This window comes from Echeneis naucrates, chromosome 1 (assembly GCF_900963305.1).
Source record: "Echeneis naucrates chromosome 1, fEcheNa1.1, whole genome shotgun sequence".
Lineage (NCBI taxonomy): Eukaryota > Metazoa > Chordata > Actinopteri > Carangiformes > Echeneidae > Echeneis > Echeneis naucrates.
In genome coordinates this window covers 16489652-16506236 of record NC_042511.1, presented here as the reverse complement: position 1 = coordinate 16506236, position 16585 = coordinate 16489652, and the positions used below count along the sequence as shown (strand labels likewise).

The 16585-nt window shown below is 40.0% G+C and overlaps 1 protein-coding gene across 3 annotated transcripts in view; it reads right to left on the bottom strand.

Annotated features, from left to right (window-relative positions):
- Positions 1 to 16585, bottom strand: part of rhbdl3 (rhomboid, veinlet-like 3 (Drosophila)) — a 49864-nt gene that overhangs the window by 11456 nt on the left and 21823 nt on the right. For 2 of the 3 annotated variants that reach the window (XM_029502795.1, XM_029502804.1), the window contains 3 exons: positions 9151 to 9309; positions 3973 to 4197; positions 3591 to 3739 (listed from right to left, as the gene is read on the bottom strand). In XM_029502795.1, the coding sequence (XP_029358655.1) occupies positions 3591 to 3739; positions 3973 to 4197; positions 9151 to 9309 (533 nt within the window). The remainder of the gene's footprint in view (positions 1 to 3590; positions 3740 to 3972; positions 4198 to 9150; positions 9310 to 16585) is intronic. The other variant, XM_029502812.1, reaches the window with a different exon arrangement.

Genomic DNA, 16585 nt, shown 5'->3' with positions numbered 1-16585 from the left:
CAGTGTGCTCCGACTGCAATCCTTGGGAAAAATAAATGCAGACATATGTACATTGCACAGGCTGACACACACAAAAGTCCCCAGACAGAGGGTTAGGGTTAGGTAAAATGTGAGAAAAAATATGAATAGTCTCTTTAGTTACACACAACTCTCAACCACAATGCAGACACAGGGGATTGTTCCAGTTATTACACAGACAATGGGACATATTGATTGGCTGGGATAGGCCATTCCAAATGCACAAGGGCAACTCCACTCCAGATAACAGCAGCTATCTATTCCTATATTGCTAATGAGGCTATGAGGGTTGGTCTCCACTGTCAGGCAGATCGGCGAATGCCCATGAGAGGTCCCATTGTGCCCAGATGACCATGGTTTTTCAGGGCACTGAACTGAAGCATTGTTTACTCTTTTCCTTTTTTCATCTGTGTCACAGTTGAACTTTAGTGATGGTTCAGTTTACTGACAATTCAAGTGAAACGCTTTGGGAGAGTTAAGAAACATTCCAAATATTATATTGTCAGCTTAGAAAATATCAACATTCAATCAGGACTGATTGTATTGCAAAATCATATAGCTTATCATTGCGGGAAAAAAAAACAACAAAACTTTCATTACTAGGTCATATGCAAATAAATGGTTTTTTTATCTGCTTTTTTGCTGTCAAGAGTTGTGGTTTAGTTTTTTAAGTGAATTTTCCTGAGACTTTCACAACTGCCAGAGACAAACTGCATGTGTGATAGAGAGGGACTGTGATTCTGCATTTATAATGCTGTACAGAGATGTTTTGGGGCCAATATTTGCACTCCCTTTTAGTGTTGAGAATTGGGAAGGATCAGTGGTGTTGAGCTGTTGACAGGATTACATGGTTTGTAGTTGTGTATGTGTGTGAGAGAGAGAAAAAGAGAGAGAGAGAGAGAGAGAGAGAGAGAGAGAGAGAGAGAGACAGTGTGTTGGGAAAAGTGAAATATGGAAACAGTAGTATCAGTCACAAAACCTTTACCAAATAAGAAAGTATCACTTTTAATGGTGTGAACTGTGAGTTTCAACCCGTTTGTTGTGTGTATGAGTTGATAAGAGGATCAGTGAACACACAATGTTATGGGTTTTATTCCTTTGGCATGTCTTTTGTGAAAGGTCAATTCAATTTGGCAACAGTGTTTTTAACAGTGTAAATTAGAGTGAAATAAAAGAAAGAAATATATTGTTTGGACCACAACAGTGCAATTTTGTCTTTTCTCTTGGATTGATGTACATACATCTTTTGTAATGGCATTTTACTTGATGTGTTTATGGTGTGCCTTCTAGAAAGGATAGCAGATTATTTCACATTTGATGTTTGAAGGTTTATACTTTCTGAATATCAAAGCAACCAAATTCATATAAGTGTAAGTTTTTTCTTGGTCATTTAAATTGTAGAAGTCATTATTATCTGTCTCACCTTTGTCGAACCAACTGCAGAAATTGAAATGAAATTCTATTAAATTTCAATCTATTGGGTTCTATTTCAACAAAAAACTATGACATCAGTCAGAGTTAATGAGGCATACTCAAACTCAATGTATGATGTAGCAGTGAAACCAATTACCAATCACACAGATCAGCCATAAGATAATGATTACCTGCCTTATATTTTATAGGTCCCATTTTTGCTGCCAAATCAGCCCTCATAGCATGGACACCATGAGACCCCTGAAGTTGTACTGTGGTATCTGGTGCCAAGATGTTAGCAGCAGATCCTCCAAATCCTGTGAGTTTTGAGATGGAGCCTCCATGGATTGGATTTGTTTGTCCAGAACACCCCACACATGTTTGATTGGATCGAGATTTAGGGGATTTGCAGGCATTGTCAACACCTTGACCTTGCTGTGTTCTTCAAAAAATTCCTGAACAATTTTTTCAGAGTGATAGGGAGCATTACCTTCTTGACAGAGGCCACTGCCATTAGGGAATTTGTTTCCATGAAGGAGTGTACTTGGTCTGCAACAATGTTATGGTAGGTGGTAGTCGTTAAAGTAGCATCCACATGAATGGGAGGACCTAAGGTTTCCCAGCAGAACTCTGCACGAAGCAAGAATCTCTTGCTTGCCATCTTCCAATAGTGCATCCCTTGCTCAGCAATGACACACACCTGACAGTTCACATGATGTAAAGACAATGTGATTCATCAGTCCAGGCTACCTTTTTCCATTGCTCCATGGTGTAGAGGGCCCATTGTAGTCAGCATTACACAACAAACTGTGCACTGTGTGATCTGAAAACAATCTACCAGAACCGGCATTTACATTTTCAACAGTCTGAGCTACATTAGCTTTAGAGTAGCTGACACAGGGTGTTGTTTCACCGACTTCCCTTCTTTAGACCGCTTTTGTTAGGTGCTGACCACTCCGGACCAGATATATCCCACAAGATCTGCAGGTCTGACCCATTTGTCTAGACGTCACAGTTTGGTCTTTGTTAAAGTTGACCTCATCCTTTCACTTGTCCATTTTCCCTCAAATTTGCAGACACAATTTTCAAAATTTCTCACCACCAGAAGAATACCATTGTGCCCGGACAATCAGTGTTCTTCACCTGTCATTGGTCATGATGTTATGGCCGATTGGTGTATGGAGCCATGATGGGAGTGTTTTTGCATGTTTGAATTTCTAAGGCTATGCATAAACTACAAAATTGCACAGATACTGTGTATTTCTCTGTCAAGATTTCTGTCATTCTCACGCCTCTCATCCCTCCATTCAATATTTATCATTTACATTAAGTTACATTAAGTACCTTTTCAGAGCATATACATTGTCATCCAAGCTCTCTCTCCCCAGAACCTCCTAATTAAATCATCACTTTATTAGTCTGCGCTAATGCCCGAGACTACATTTACCCAGAAGGGTAATTAAATCTGGATGACCTGGCCTGAACTGATTATGAAAAAGTATGGCGAAGAGAGGAAAGGAGATATACAATGAAATTTTATAATATTATATGATTATCCGTCACTTAAATCTTTAGTGGTATCTTTTAACCGAGGAGAGTGATTATGGAGATAAGTGTTCCCTCTGCTCAGTTATGACAGCAGCACTGCAGCATACCCATAAAACACTAATAACCCTAATAATAGCTTGTTCGAGAAAGTGATACTTGGGGTTTCCGATAAGATTATTTATCACTTGTTTATCTCTCTCTCTCTCTCCCCTTTCCTATTGCTCTCTTTCTCTTTCCATCTCTATCTCTCTCAGCTCAATAGGTTACAGCAAATGCTGCCCAAAAAAGAGTTTTCCCTTACTACTGTCACTGAGTGCTTGCTTTTGGTGAAAAATGTTTGGCCTTGTATATAATATTACAAAGAGAATGGGCTGAACCCACTCTATCTGAAAAGTGCCTTGAAATAGCTTCTGTTATGATTCTTTGTTTTTCACTGCAAAATCATTTACCGTTATATGTGTACAGTCTATTTCTGCTGATAAAACGAAAATGTAATTAGATCTGGCTCTCTTCAGTCTCTGAAATTAAATGCCAAACCACCAGAAGCATCACTGACATTCAGAAGGGTGGAGCACTCATGACTAAATGTCAGTAGCAAGACGTGAACTCACCCAGTGTGCATGAAGCAGTAGCTGAGGTACCTCCAGGCCTGGGCTCGCAGCTGGGGGTGGTAGGGTAAAGGGCTCTTTAGGAATGACGGGCTGGATACCTGTAAGACCAAGCGGTCCAACTGGAACCCATAGTACATGAACACAGCTACCTGGGAGGGCACAGAGAAATCAACATGAAGTGAGTGATTTCAGGAGAGATTAGATTACATAACACACCACAGTGAGCACAATAAAATAAGGCTCACAATCACTTAACTAAACAATTGGTTCTGCCAGTTACAATATACACGTGTGTGTGTATGCACAACACACTTTAATTAATGACTTCTGGAATATTAAATCAATGACTGGCATACTCATACTGCTCATAAAAACTATTTACCTCTGTAATTGTGATAGCCAGTATGAGCAAGGGTGGAGGACAGTAGGTATAGCTGTCAAAGTACCACTTTCGGTCAACCTCACGGGGCAGTGTCTCATAAGCAACATGTCGGACCAGCCGTTGAGAGAGTCCCAGGCCGACCTCATCTCTGAGACTGCAGCCTTTTATCTGTCTGCTCCCCTGCAGAATGGCCCTCCGAAAACTGTTGGAGCGCTTGTTACTCATCTGGACGAGAAAGGGAGGAAGAGAGCAAAGCGAGAAGGGAAGAAGGAGCAGGGCAGAAAGAAGAGCAAGGGAACAGCCGAGGTGAAGAACAGGTTAGAGATTTTTACTATCCAATTTATTATCATTAGTTTACAGCTTTTTTTTTAAATGCAGTTTTTTGGGTTTTCCTTTTGCAAATGTGTGTGTGCTATTGTGTGTATTTGTATATTCACAAACTACTCAGTGTACTAGAGCCTCAGTAACACAAACACACACCATTCATCTTCTGTCCAACTCACGAATAGTCCCCTCCCATCTTGCCGTGGCAACAGAATGCCTGTATAATCACCTAGCAACCACCAAACGCTCGTCCTTACCTTTGCTAATAAACAAAACATTTATTTCCAGACACATTGTGGTCCTTTTTAGCTCATCATTCAGTGTCCCTCAGTTACGTTTGATCTGTTTTAATGTGATAAAAATCTGTGTCTTATATTTTGATTGATTGAATTTCAAATGACGGGTGTCTCATCTTGAAACTTTCGACACATTCATACACGAAAGTGGACCCGGAGCAATTACGCTGGCCTCTCTATAAATAGATAGTGGATGGAGTCAATGGATGGGCAGATGGATTATTCTTGAACTATTCAATGTCGTGGCACGGCACTGTGGCGGATTTTTTCTTCATTCACAGTTCACACACAAATCCATCCTAAAAAGGTAAAAAGGGAGATAATAGCATGGTGTCACATGGAAATAAGATGTTTACATTAAATGTCAGCTAAAATGTTTAAAGGCCAGTAGAAAGAGCCAGGACATTTTACCATCACAGTAACTAGTTACTGTAGCTCCTATAGCCTTTCTGCCTGATCCGCAGCTTCTTGCCTTTTATTTCACTTGCTGTCTTCAGACATGATAATCCAATGGCTGTCCCACTTCTCTCCCTAGGCTCTTTCTCTCTGCTCTCTGTCTTCCTGTTTCCAAATTCCTTCTTTACTCTGCTCTATTTATGCCACTCTCCATAAAGTCTTCAATCGGGTTTGGGTCTCTAAAATTTGAGAAATCCCAAATGTATGCCTTTGAGCATACATTTGAGCCTAAGAAAATAAGAATAATTTTTGCAAAGGCAGAGATGAAATAGATAAACGTAATGTTGCTTTGGGAAATAACATTATTAAAAGGAGGGTGGGTGTGACTCGTGCAACTTTGAAAAGATATGACTTTAAATAGCCTTAAGATGTTAAATGTGTAACAAATGTTGAGATTGATGTTTACTCAAGTATACACACGGTCTTATCAATTGGAAACATTCTGGTTTAAAGATGTCATACTTATCTGAAAACAAAGTCACGTATCTCACTACATTTTAAGTTAAAACAAGTTAAAACACAGAAAAATAAAAGGGACAGATTTAGAGTCACAACATGAATAAAATCTCTGCATGAACAGTTAGTTCCTGCTTATTCTGGCAGCGTTTGATGAGACTTTTAGTGTCTCTGCAGGAATCACTGTTTGGAGATAAACTTCAGAAAAAGCCAATTATTTCAGTCTTTATGTTAGGCACAGAGAACTGTGGGAAAATGATTATGGGTTACCATGACCACTTCTAGAAAGCATGCTAAAGCTCACACACCCATACGGAGACCTCCCCCAGACAGCCATGCTCTATCAAGACTGTACATTCTTCTTGTGAAGCGACTGCAATTTCTTTCCTTTGCTTTTTACACAACACAAAAGAAAGAATGACGTTCTGTCTGCTTGCCCACTGGCAGGAGGAGAAAGGAGAGGGGAGGACAAGAGGTGAACGATTGGCTGATGGCTGTCCGACCATCAAGGCACTCTGGCACTGTTCGATCAATGGGGAACAGATGTGAGGGCCATAAGTGAGAGAAAGAGAGAGCTGGAAACAGAAAAAGAACGAGACAAGCAGCACAAGGTAGTGAAAGAAGATGGACGAAGGTGGAAAAGATGGACCAAAATAAGGAGTATAAAATTGAGTAGCAGTGTAAGAATTTCAGTGCATATCCAAAAATATACAGAAACCTGAACATTACACTGATACACGCTTGCTGAAAATCAATTTCCACCACAACATAATCAACATGATTAATATATCTAACAGCCTACACTGTTCTGGTTTCAGGCTTTCTGCAAAGGAAACTGCTCTGTTTTACAAAAACAAATCCTGGGCGATGACTTTCTGGGAGGGAGTTTTTCAGTTTGAATGACCCAACAGAACAACACAACAGAACAAGTCTCATTTTCTGCATGGCCTATTGCGTGATGAAAATAGCCTTTCTCCAATGACAGCTACAGGTGGAAAGTGGAAATAGCATTTAATGGAAAAAAAGAACCTGAAATAAAAACTAAATGTGTATTAGGCCTACAAAGGACGATTTGAATGCAGCTGTGAGCACAGGCGTGAATCCATCCTGATCATTCCCTAACTTCATCTCACTGGGAGAAAAAAGAGCAGTTGAAAATGTCTGTAGATATTTTGGGAAGTATAAACCTATTACAGAGCCGGTTTCTGCCGGGGACAGTCACAGCTGAGATGTATGAAGGAGAGGGAGGCAGGAGGAGACAAATGGATCGAGAGAAGAAAGTGTAAAATACAGATAAGGAAGACGCAAAGGGAAACAAGACGAGAGCTTATGCAAAGGAGTAGAGACAGGGGTGAAGGCAGGATGTGAGAGTAAATGGAGGGAAGAAGAGGTAAAGACAAGAAGAGGAATGAGCGAGTGATTTGAACACCAACTGTGACCAAACAGTGAGCAGGCAATTACTGACAACCACATTGATGGAGGAGCTGTGGTGCAAGGGAGAGATGGTGGAACAAATAAACCTCTCACGGTTTGTCTCTGTCTGTGTTTGCCCTGTTCCTCTTCTCCTTCCTTCCTCCTTTCCTTCCTTAACCTGCCAATTCACCTGGAAGAAGAATTAAAACTGCCAAATTCCCTTTTGACTGGCTTTGGCTTTGACCTTTGCTCTTTATTACAGAGACTATTGATGTCTGCCATTACAGGCTCTATTATATTGTGATTACAAGCTTTATATTCCTTTAGGTAAATCCGTTACAGTTCCAAGCTTTGGGTAGATACCTGCAGAAATCCTTACTGATTTGACCCTGTGCTGGCTAATAAGCCCAACCCTGGACAAAGGTAGATGTTCATTTTAGGTTTAATTCAGTTTTCAACACAATAGTTCAAAGATAAGTTTTCAAAAAACTATTATGTGCTTTAACCAGTTTGGAGGCCTTGAGTAAGAAATGTACCCATCACCATCTTGGTTTTTGGACAGCAAGTTCAGATTGTTTCAGCATTTATTCATTCATCGTACAACATATTATGGTAATGCATGGCACTTCATTCTCTCTGTATTCCCTCCCACCCTCCTCGTGTTCTCTGTGTTTAGCCTCTGTTGTTGCTGCCTCAGTGAATGTAAAAACCACTGAAGGGGTGAACAAAATAGACACTAAGAAAAAAGTGAATGTACGCACAAATGCTTGCATACCATTCCTCGGCCTGTCACATGACTTGACTGCACCAAGAGAAAACCAACTGCATAAAACCCATTGACATTTTTCCAAAGCTCCTACGGGCCTCATTCCTCACCCACTGTAAAATACCCATCTTCGAATACTAAGACAGAAAGTCAGAGATGGACGCACTCATATTTACAGACAACAATGAATTCCCTGCAGTATGTACAGATGTATATCCCCCCAGCCAAACCCCTCAGTCAAATAGTTACTGTTTACCACACAACTACTCCCACTCAAAGAACACACCGCAAAGTCCCAGGTCAGCAATTCAGCTTCTCATGAGGAACAGCAGCGAGACAGAGATACACAGAAAATGAGAAGGTTATGAGGCGGCGAGCAAGGCTGGAGATGCTTGAGTGAGAACTTGGACAATCAGCAGCAGGCAGCCGTTTGAAGGTGAAAATGAAAGTGGGGCAAGGTGAGCATTAAGAGTGGAATTTATCACCAGACTGAGAGTCACTTCCTATTAGGAAGACTCCCCACTTTGTGGCTGAGGTTATGTTGCAATATGGTTGTAAATTGAGAAAAATCTGAACTGTGACAAAAATGTAAAAAAAAAAAAAAAAAAAAAAAAGTGTAGTTAATGTAACCAGTGAGAGGATGGGGCATGGACATTCTTGTGCAATTTAACATGTACGTCTCAATTCATAGCTGTGACACCCTGAAGTAAGAACCAAGTCATGTCAAGGTCCTAAAGTTATTGCTTCTAAAAAAATCATAATGCGTCCTTCACCAAATGTAATGCCATTTAATTTTTTAACTGAGAGGAAGTTAATATAGTGACTTTACATCTTTTAAAGTTTTTATGTCGGTCCATTATTTATCTTATCCATAAATCTAATCGACCCATCGACAGGGTTAGATGACCCCTAACAACTGTGTCACAATGCCACTCAGATTTGCATGCATTACTTTCAAATCAGCTTTATAACATTTAAAGGCAAAATAGCCAATTAAACATTTTTTTTTCCACAGTTGAATGTGATGATCTGTTGTATGATTTTTTTACGTCTGTACTGAGATTTTCTTTTCAGCTTGCTTGCAAAACTCAATTAGCTGCTGACAGGTTGCATCGCATTGTTCCCATAATCAGAAAAAAAGATGATTCGGCACTCTCTTTTTCTCAGACCCTCACATTTAGTTGTTGGGTTTGTAGGGGATATGAAGCTATCAGGTCCAAAGTATAAAGTCCAAATTACATCATAATTTGCTGGTTTTGAATTCAAAGACGGCTTGCATGTTTTCATTCTAATTAAAATTGGATTAGTTACATTGAATCTAAAGTATTCAGATTCTTGAATCAAAGCCAAATCATTTGACCACAGTAGGTTTTCCTATTTCAGCAAAACCCATCTGAACATTTTGGATATACTGTATGTCAGTTGAATTTGACACAGTGACACCTATGAAAAGTTAAAACATCTCACCAGGTTCACAAAATCCTGGTAGCAGATTTTTCCATCAGCGTTGCCATCAGCCAGGGCCAACAGGACTTCCAGTTTATGGGGGTCGAGCTCAGAGCCGTGCGTTGCCAAGAGGTCCCTGAATCGTTCTGTACTGATGAAGCCCGAATTCTCTGGGTCATACTGAAAATGATAACATAGACAAAGTAAGATAAGGTCTAAATCTAACTGTAGCCTCTCAATAATTTTGTAATCTGTCTTTCTGAAAGAATATAGGAAATAAAAATAACAACAAAATAATCAAATGAATCTGAGTAAAATGGTCCATGGTATTTCACAGGCACAACATGCATGTTAGAAGTTAATGACCAGCCAGCATCCCCCAGTACATAGTTTTCTCCAGAGCCAAACATCAGAACCCCATGCAACCATCAGCAATGGAGTGGTTAAGTACTAATTTTCAACCACTATGAATTTCAGTTAATTAATCAATTAAAGCATGGCCTTTTTGGTTGGCATTGAAATATATGTGAAAAATACCAGATAGTGTGACAAAACCAAAGACGTTCTTAAAAAGACAGAAATAGAAAAAACCTTCAAAGCAGTGATTACGTATGCACTTTCCTCCCGTTTTGTTGGCACTGACATAGTGGTCGCACACACTCCATTCTTTCTTTTGCACTTTATTGCTTGGAACCTCAAGCCTTAAGTGGCAATTTAAGGTAAACTGCCACTTAAAAATGTGCAAATATAAGAAAAAGTACATTTTGTTTGTGGTTTATGTCATGAATTATCTCCAAGAGAGTGAGACGCCATAAAAGAGGCTTCCTGATTGCTGAGAGTTTGTGACAAAAGTCACTTGTTGTAGCCTTCCCTCTTAAAATGGGATAGACTGCTGGTAATTCTGCCCGGATTGCTGAAAGTCAAGCTGGCCGTAATCTCTAAAACAAGGGAAAGAAATTAAAAAGTTCCAACTGTATATCAGTATTTGTTTGTTTAACTGAGGACAAACTGGTCTCGAACACAGATAATTAACAAAGTATTCATTTCATACTGCAACCTCATGCTATAATAGTTTGAAATAATGTCCCTCTCATCACTATACAAAACTAAAACAGGGTGACAGCAACATTATCAGAAAGGAAAAACTAATGTATCAAAATAACATGAATATTTTTGCTATTTGGAAATGTATCTATATGAGGTCTCCCAGCTGACAACGCATAAGAGAGAAAAACTGCATGAGCTAAATGAGCTGCTTGCAGAGCTCAGAGACAGGACTGTGTCAAGGCACATAACTGGAGGAGGCTGTGAAAAGATTTACACTGTGTTCAAGGTTGTTGCTGTGGCCCCCACATTTCTTAAATTGAATATATTTGGAAAATCCAGATGCACAACCTGCCCAAGGTCCTGTATGGACATGGAAGAAACTTACAGAAGGGCAACCAACATTATAGCACTTAGCTGATCTGGGCTATATGGTGGGAAGGCAGAGGTGTTTTATTTATTTATTTTTTTTAAGGTTCTCATGAAGCACCTAAAGGACCCTCAGACCGGAAACAAGATTCCTTACCGAAGTTGGCCTCAATCTTAGTTGCCATGCTTGGAGGAAACCAAGCACTGCTCATCACCTGCCCACTTCCTTCACAGTGAACAGTGAAGCCTGGTGGTGACAGCGTCAGGCTGTGGGGGCCCAGATCTCATTGACCTCAACTGGACAATGACCTTAGCACACAGGCAAGGCAACTGCACACCAATGTATATCCAACCTGGAAGACCCTGAGAGGATCTGTTGAGGAACAATAGAAGACCCCGAATTCCAGAAGTGCAAAGTCATTTCATCATACCTAAGAAGACTCCAGGCTGTAACTGCAGCCAAATGGGCTAAAACTAAATCAAAAGCAAGGGATCTGAATACTTGTACCAGCTTCTCTTTTTTAATACATTTGTAAAAAAAATATATATATGTAAAATAATATAAAAATCTAAAATTATGTGTTTGCTTTGTCATAATAGATTAATGGATCTTGAGATATGAGGGATAAATAAAGAGGGATAAAGTTCATGAAAAAGGCATTCTGAATAAAATGAACATGAACCAGGTCATGAAAGCTTGATTTTGAACGTTGGCTTGTTTATGTAGACAGAGCACAGCCGTTATCTCTCTGTTTCTATGTGCCTGTTTATCAGTCTGTATGTGCATGTAACTGTGTCTTTGTATATTTGCGAATGTACGTGCCTAAGTGCAACCATGTCTGCTTGTGTAAATACAGCGCATTCATGCATAAAGATGTGACATTCAGACAATATGAGCTCTCTCACAGATTCAAACACCCCTGATCCACAAATAGTGGCTGTGCACGTCCATGTGTGCATGTGTATGTGAGTGTGTGTGTGTTTGCCATATGGCGCTGTTGGCAGACTCAGAGTAAAGCCAGGCTGGCAGCAGGTGCTCTGTGCTCCACCAAATGACAGCACAGGAAAGAGATTTTGGCTCCACGTCGTGTTGTTGCTCTCCACGTTACCAAACAGTGATGAGGCAGATTTTAGTCTCCGTTAAAGCTATGGCTGGCAGGACACTTACACAGTGCCATTTTTGAGATATGGTGGTAATAATAATTGCTTTACCAATATATGACGAGAGGATTATTTCCAAAGTCATTTGTGTCTTTGGGAGAGCAGATTGTCTGGCAAGCGTATTGATGCTATATTTGGCATCTGAGACATTTTAAAGAGAGAAAACAAAGCAAGACTGCACAGATTAGGCTGCAAGACATGCAGAGTCACTCACAGGAGGTAAATGGCAGTCTAGTTTGCTGTAGATGGTCCCCTGCCTTTAACTCACACTTCTATCGCTCAGTAAGCAATGTGGCAAGAAGCAGAGAAGAAAGAAAAAGAGGAGAAATATTTAGCCCCAACAAACCTGACTATATTTATTGTCTTTGCTAATTTATTTGCATGACCTTCTCTCTCAGCGTGAAATGTATTCTGTGCACTGTGGCCTAAAGATACTCACAACAGCATGAATAAAGAAGTGTGCATGAGACACTGAACCCTCTCTGAGTGTCTATTACATTGCGCGTAATCAATGAGGGATTTCACATATTCCCATTTTTGGCAGGTTCAGTATAATGGAGGTGACAGAGTAGAGAATTGTTCTGAAATCTGCAATTGCCTCAGGTTCAGCTTGAGTAAACCAAACACAACATTCCCCAGGTGTGTAAACATTGTAAGACTGTAGTATAATCACACTAAGACAGAAAATATCACTATCTATCTATCTATCTAAAAGTTATTAGTATTTAATATATTTGCATCTGGATTTTATAGAGGAACATGTAGTAATTTATATGTAGACAACTGGTGTGACAGTTTTGATAGCAATGTGAGTTGCATCTTATTTTAGTGAAACCAGATTTAACATTTTATGCATTTTATTGTGTTTGGATAAAGAAAGACGTCATTTGAAATTAAACTGTTATCTGTGGCAACCAAACCAAGTGCGAGTCATCTGTAGCATGGCAACAGAGGAGGAAGAGAAGAATTCATCTGTATACTCTTATTAAATTTGACACGATTCATAGAATAGTACCTTTTTCAAATAGTATTATTTGTTATACGAACTATAAGGATTTGCACTGCTGACTGTAAAAGACTAACCCCTTCCCTGGCTTTTGGCACTTCACACCAACGCAACTCTTTTTCCAATACACACAGACAGATAAACAAACGCACAAACACACAAACATGATGCGTAAGCTCAAACTCTACTCTACAGAAAGAACCAACCTTCTCTTGTTGTAAATCAGCCAATTTTTGCCGAAGACATTTTGTCATGATGAAGTAACGGCAGCCAAAGCCTGTCTTGCCACACAACGATTCAACCAGAACAATATCGTCCATGTATGTGTGTGCGTGCGCGTGCGTGTGTGAATATGTGTGGGTCCCTGTCATATTGTTTGTCCCAGACTGTGCAGGGTTATTTCTAACCAGGACTAAAGGATTACAGTCCAATACACACCTCCCCCATCTTTGTTTCTCAGACACATACACACCCCCTAAAGCCCTATCCTCTGCCTGGTCTCACCCTCCAAACTCCACCCCACACAGAACAACCACTTTTACCCCACATCCACCCACCTCCCCTTTTCTTTCTCCCTTCACTTTCTCTCTCTCTAAAGCAAACATTTGAGCTGCCAGAGAAGAAAAATAAACACTTCAATATATTTGCCTGTTATCTCGTGAGCTGCCACTCAGATGCGGGCAGCCATACATTATTTTCCTCATACGCACAAACACTCCCTCACTTCACTTGACAACACCACGAGCTTCATAGTTGAATGAGCACTCTCTGAACTCGGCAGGCTCGCTGCTGGCGTGGAGCTGCAGAGGGACACACACTCAACAATGTGGCCTCGGAGGGCAATTTCATGCAAGGTTTACCCATCCCTCCAATTAGTGATCACTTCCTGCTGATGCACCCACAGGTACATGCAGTGAAGAACATGAACTTTTTCTCACACACACACGACATTGACTAACGCTTATGTATCCGTCTCCTATTTCAGTTACTTGTATTATTTTTTTAGCAGCGAAAGTTTTTACACTTGCATACGAATGGAGAGAGGATTCTGGGGAAAGAAGTGCTTATAAATTAATACTTCTTTGCATGCATATTCAAGAATTGCGCAAGAATGTTCACCTTTTAATTTTTCAAACTATTATTTTCTGTTTCCGTGCTGCATAAGGCTTGTTTTTACAAACAGCAAAGTGAATATGATGCAAATCCCTCAGATTACACGCACATACACACACACACACACACACACACACACACACACACACACACACACACACACACACACACACACACACACACACACACACACACACACACACACACACACACACACACACACACACACACACACACGCAAATCCTGCTACAGACATAATACCACAAAACATTCACAACAACTAACAGCTCTCATATTGGGGGCATCTGAGCACCCTGGTATGGTCTGAGTGTGCAGGAGACGAAAACAGCAGAGGAAGGGGGAGGAGAAGGGAATAAAGGCTGGTGGATTGGGGCAGTGGTAAAGGGAGGCAGATTAGACACAATACAAGGCTTTTTTGTCTTCAGCCTCATTTTCATAAAGCTGAATATTAAAGGAACCAGAGGGTAGGCAGTGCATAAGGGTCAGCGGGTTTTTGAGTTTGAATAAGAGCCTGAAGAAATGAAGAAAGCCTGGGCAAGAAAATAATATAAAAAGGTTACAGTGAAAGATTCTCAAATGTTAAAGAAATTTAGTATACAACTTTCCCACATATATTCTGAGCCTTCACAAAAACCTTTAGATTGGATTTTCTTTCGACCATTTTCTTCTCATAGCTACTCTCACTACTGTTGCACCTTCCAATGATCTCAATTTACTCCATTCAGTCATATCAACCAACTGTAAAGAAAACAGACAAAAAAAACGGAAACATCATCTGCTGTACTTCATGGGTTAGACCCCTCATCACATCTCTTCAAAGAAAAAGAAAAAAGCCTAACACAAAGTTAATTGAGACTATTTGACCACACAGACTTCTTGATTCTTAGCCCTGGCTGACTTGCAGCACTTCCAGTGACATCTGACCAAGAATGACAGAGGTCCAGCAGCTTTGAACTACAGATAAAGTTGTGTCTAGAACATTATGCACATGTTTAAGGAAGTGTGGGGTGTGAATAAGGGGAAACCTGAGTTAATTAAGAGAGAGAGAGTGAGTAACTCAATCCTATCAAACACCAAACTCGTGGTCAGACTTAAATCTGAATCACCTGCTATGCGCTCAAACACTTTTTAGATGAATTCTGAAGTGATAATCATATTTTTTGTGCAAGTATATAGTGAGTATGCAAGAGAAGAGTCTATGCACTAATCATCAGGTTCATTTGTAAACATCAGACAGACCTTTGATCGCAACTTACATGTAGCGTGGACGAAACATCTCCAACTATACTTTTTAATCATAAAATGTTAGCTTTGAAGTGGTAGGACGATCTTTGTTGAGACTCATCTTGTCAGTCACTCTCTGCTGTCTTTTATGTACAACACCATAAATTCTGTGACACAAATTGACAGTGTATGTGACCTGTCTCATGGGAATGCAGGGATGTCCTGGAAATCAACAGATGGGGCTTTTTTCTTTCCTTTAGGCAGCTGAGTCTGTCTTTTTGCTATCTGTTAAGCATCTTTATCAGTTAGAGCCACTGAGGTTGTTGGTTACTGCAGGTTACCTGACATAACAGCAAAGAAAAACAGTAATAACCACGCTGTATAAATATAGCAAGTAGCAAGTTGCCTGTGATGTCGATTGTAACACATTTTAATAACATCCTTCATCCTGGCTGCAGTGGCATGACAACATGTAACCAGTAGAGCAACTTGAACACGATTGCTGGTGCATTTGCACCCCAAGCAACAGGAGCTGCAACAGCCCTGAGGGTAGTCTGTGCACGTGGTGGTAGTGGGACGGATGATCGTAGTTTGAGTACGTACATGTGAGTGTATGTGCAAGAAAATATTGTAGGTGGTTGTGAGGAGGGAGTGCCAAAAATAAGCACTAGTCTTTATGATGCAGGAGACACATGCACATATTCTATTTCACCGTGAATATTGACATCTGATCTAATACACTATATATATATATAAATACATAAATAATTATATATATATTTTACAATATAATAATAATAATAATGAAGCTTTATATGTTATTATTACTCTCCTCTAGTTAAATTACTAATGTTGCAAAATCCAGTCACCATAAAGCTTTCCCTGCAACACAATCATTTACAACCCCCCCCCACAGAGTCAGACAGTGAGCACCACTGAGCTGTTGCTATTATAAGGACTGCAGCCTCTGTCTGCTTGATCTCCCGACCTGCAGACAAAACAAGCTATTAGACACTGGCAAATATTCTACTGTGCATCAAACCTCTGATTAAAACTTGCAACAGTAAACGTACACTGCACTATAATGTTCAACAATAATCTTGTAGAGAAAGAAAAAGGCAGGCTTGAACATATTAAGCCTCTACATTCCCTTTTGTTTAACTTTCAATTCACTCCAATGCATTGGAAGCATTTAATTTTGAGGGTTAGTACTGTTAGAAGTCATTGTCTATTCCACTACACATGAAATCTGTTTTACAGTATGAAGGCAGACTTGCCAAAACAGATTAATTACCTGTAGCTGGCATTATAGCAAGCTTTTAATGAGATGGCAGGGTCTTGCTCTCTGAATGGTTTCCCCATTTCTCTTTTTTCATAAGGTTTCACAGACTGAACTGTGGGCTGTTCGTCTTCGAAACTCAAAGATGCCCTTTGAAAATGCGATGAGTGCTCAAACGACTGAATTTTGGCTGGACAACAGAGGTGTATAAAATAATATGCATTTACAGCTGTAATCC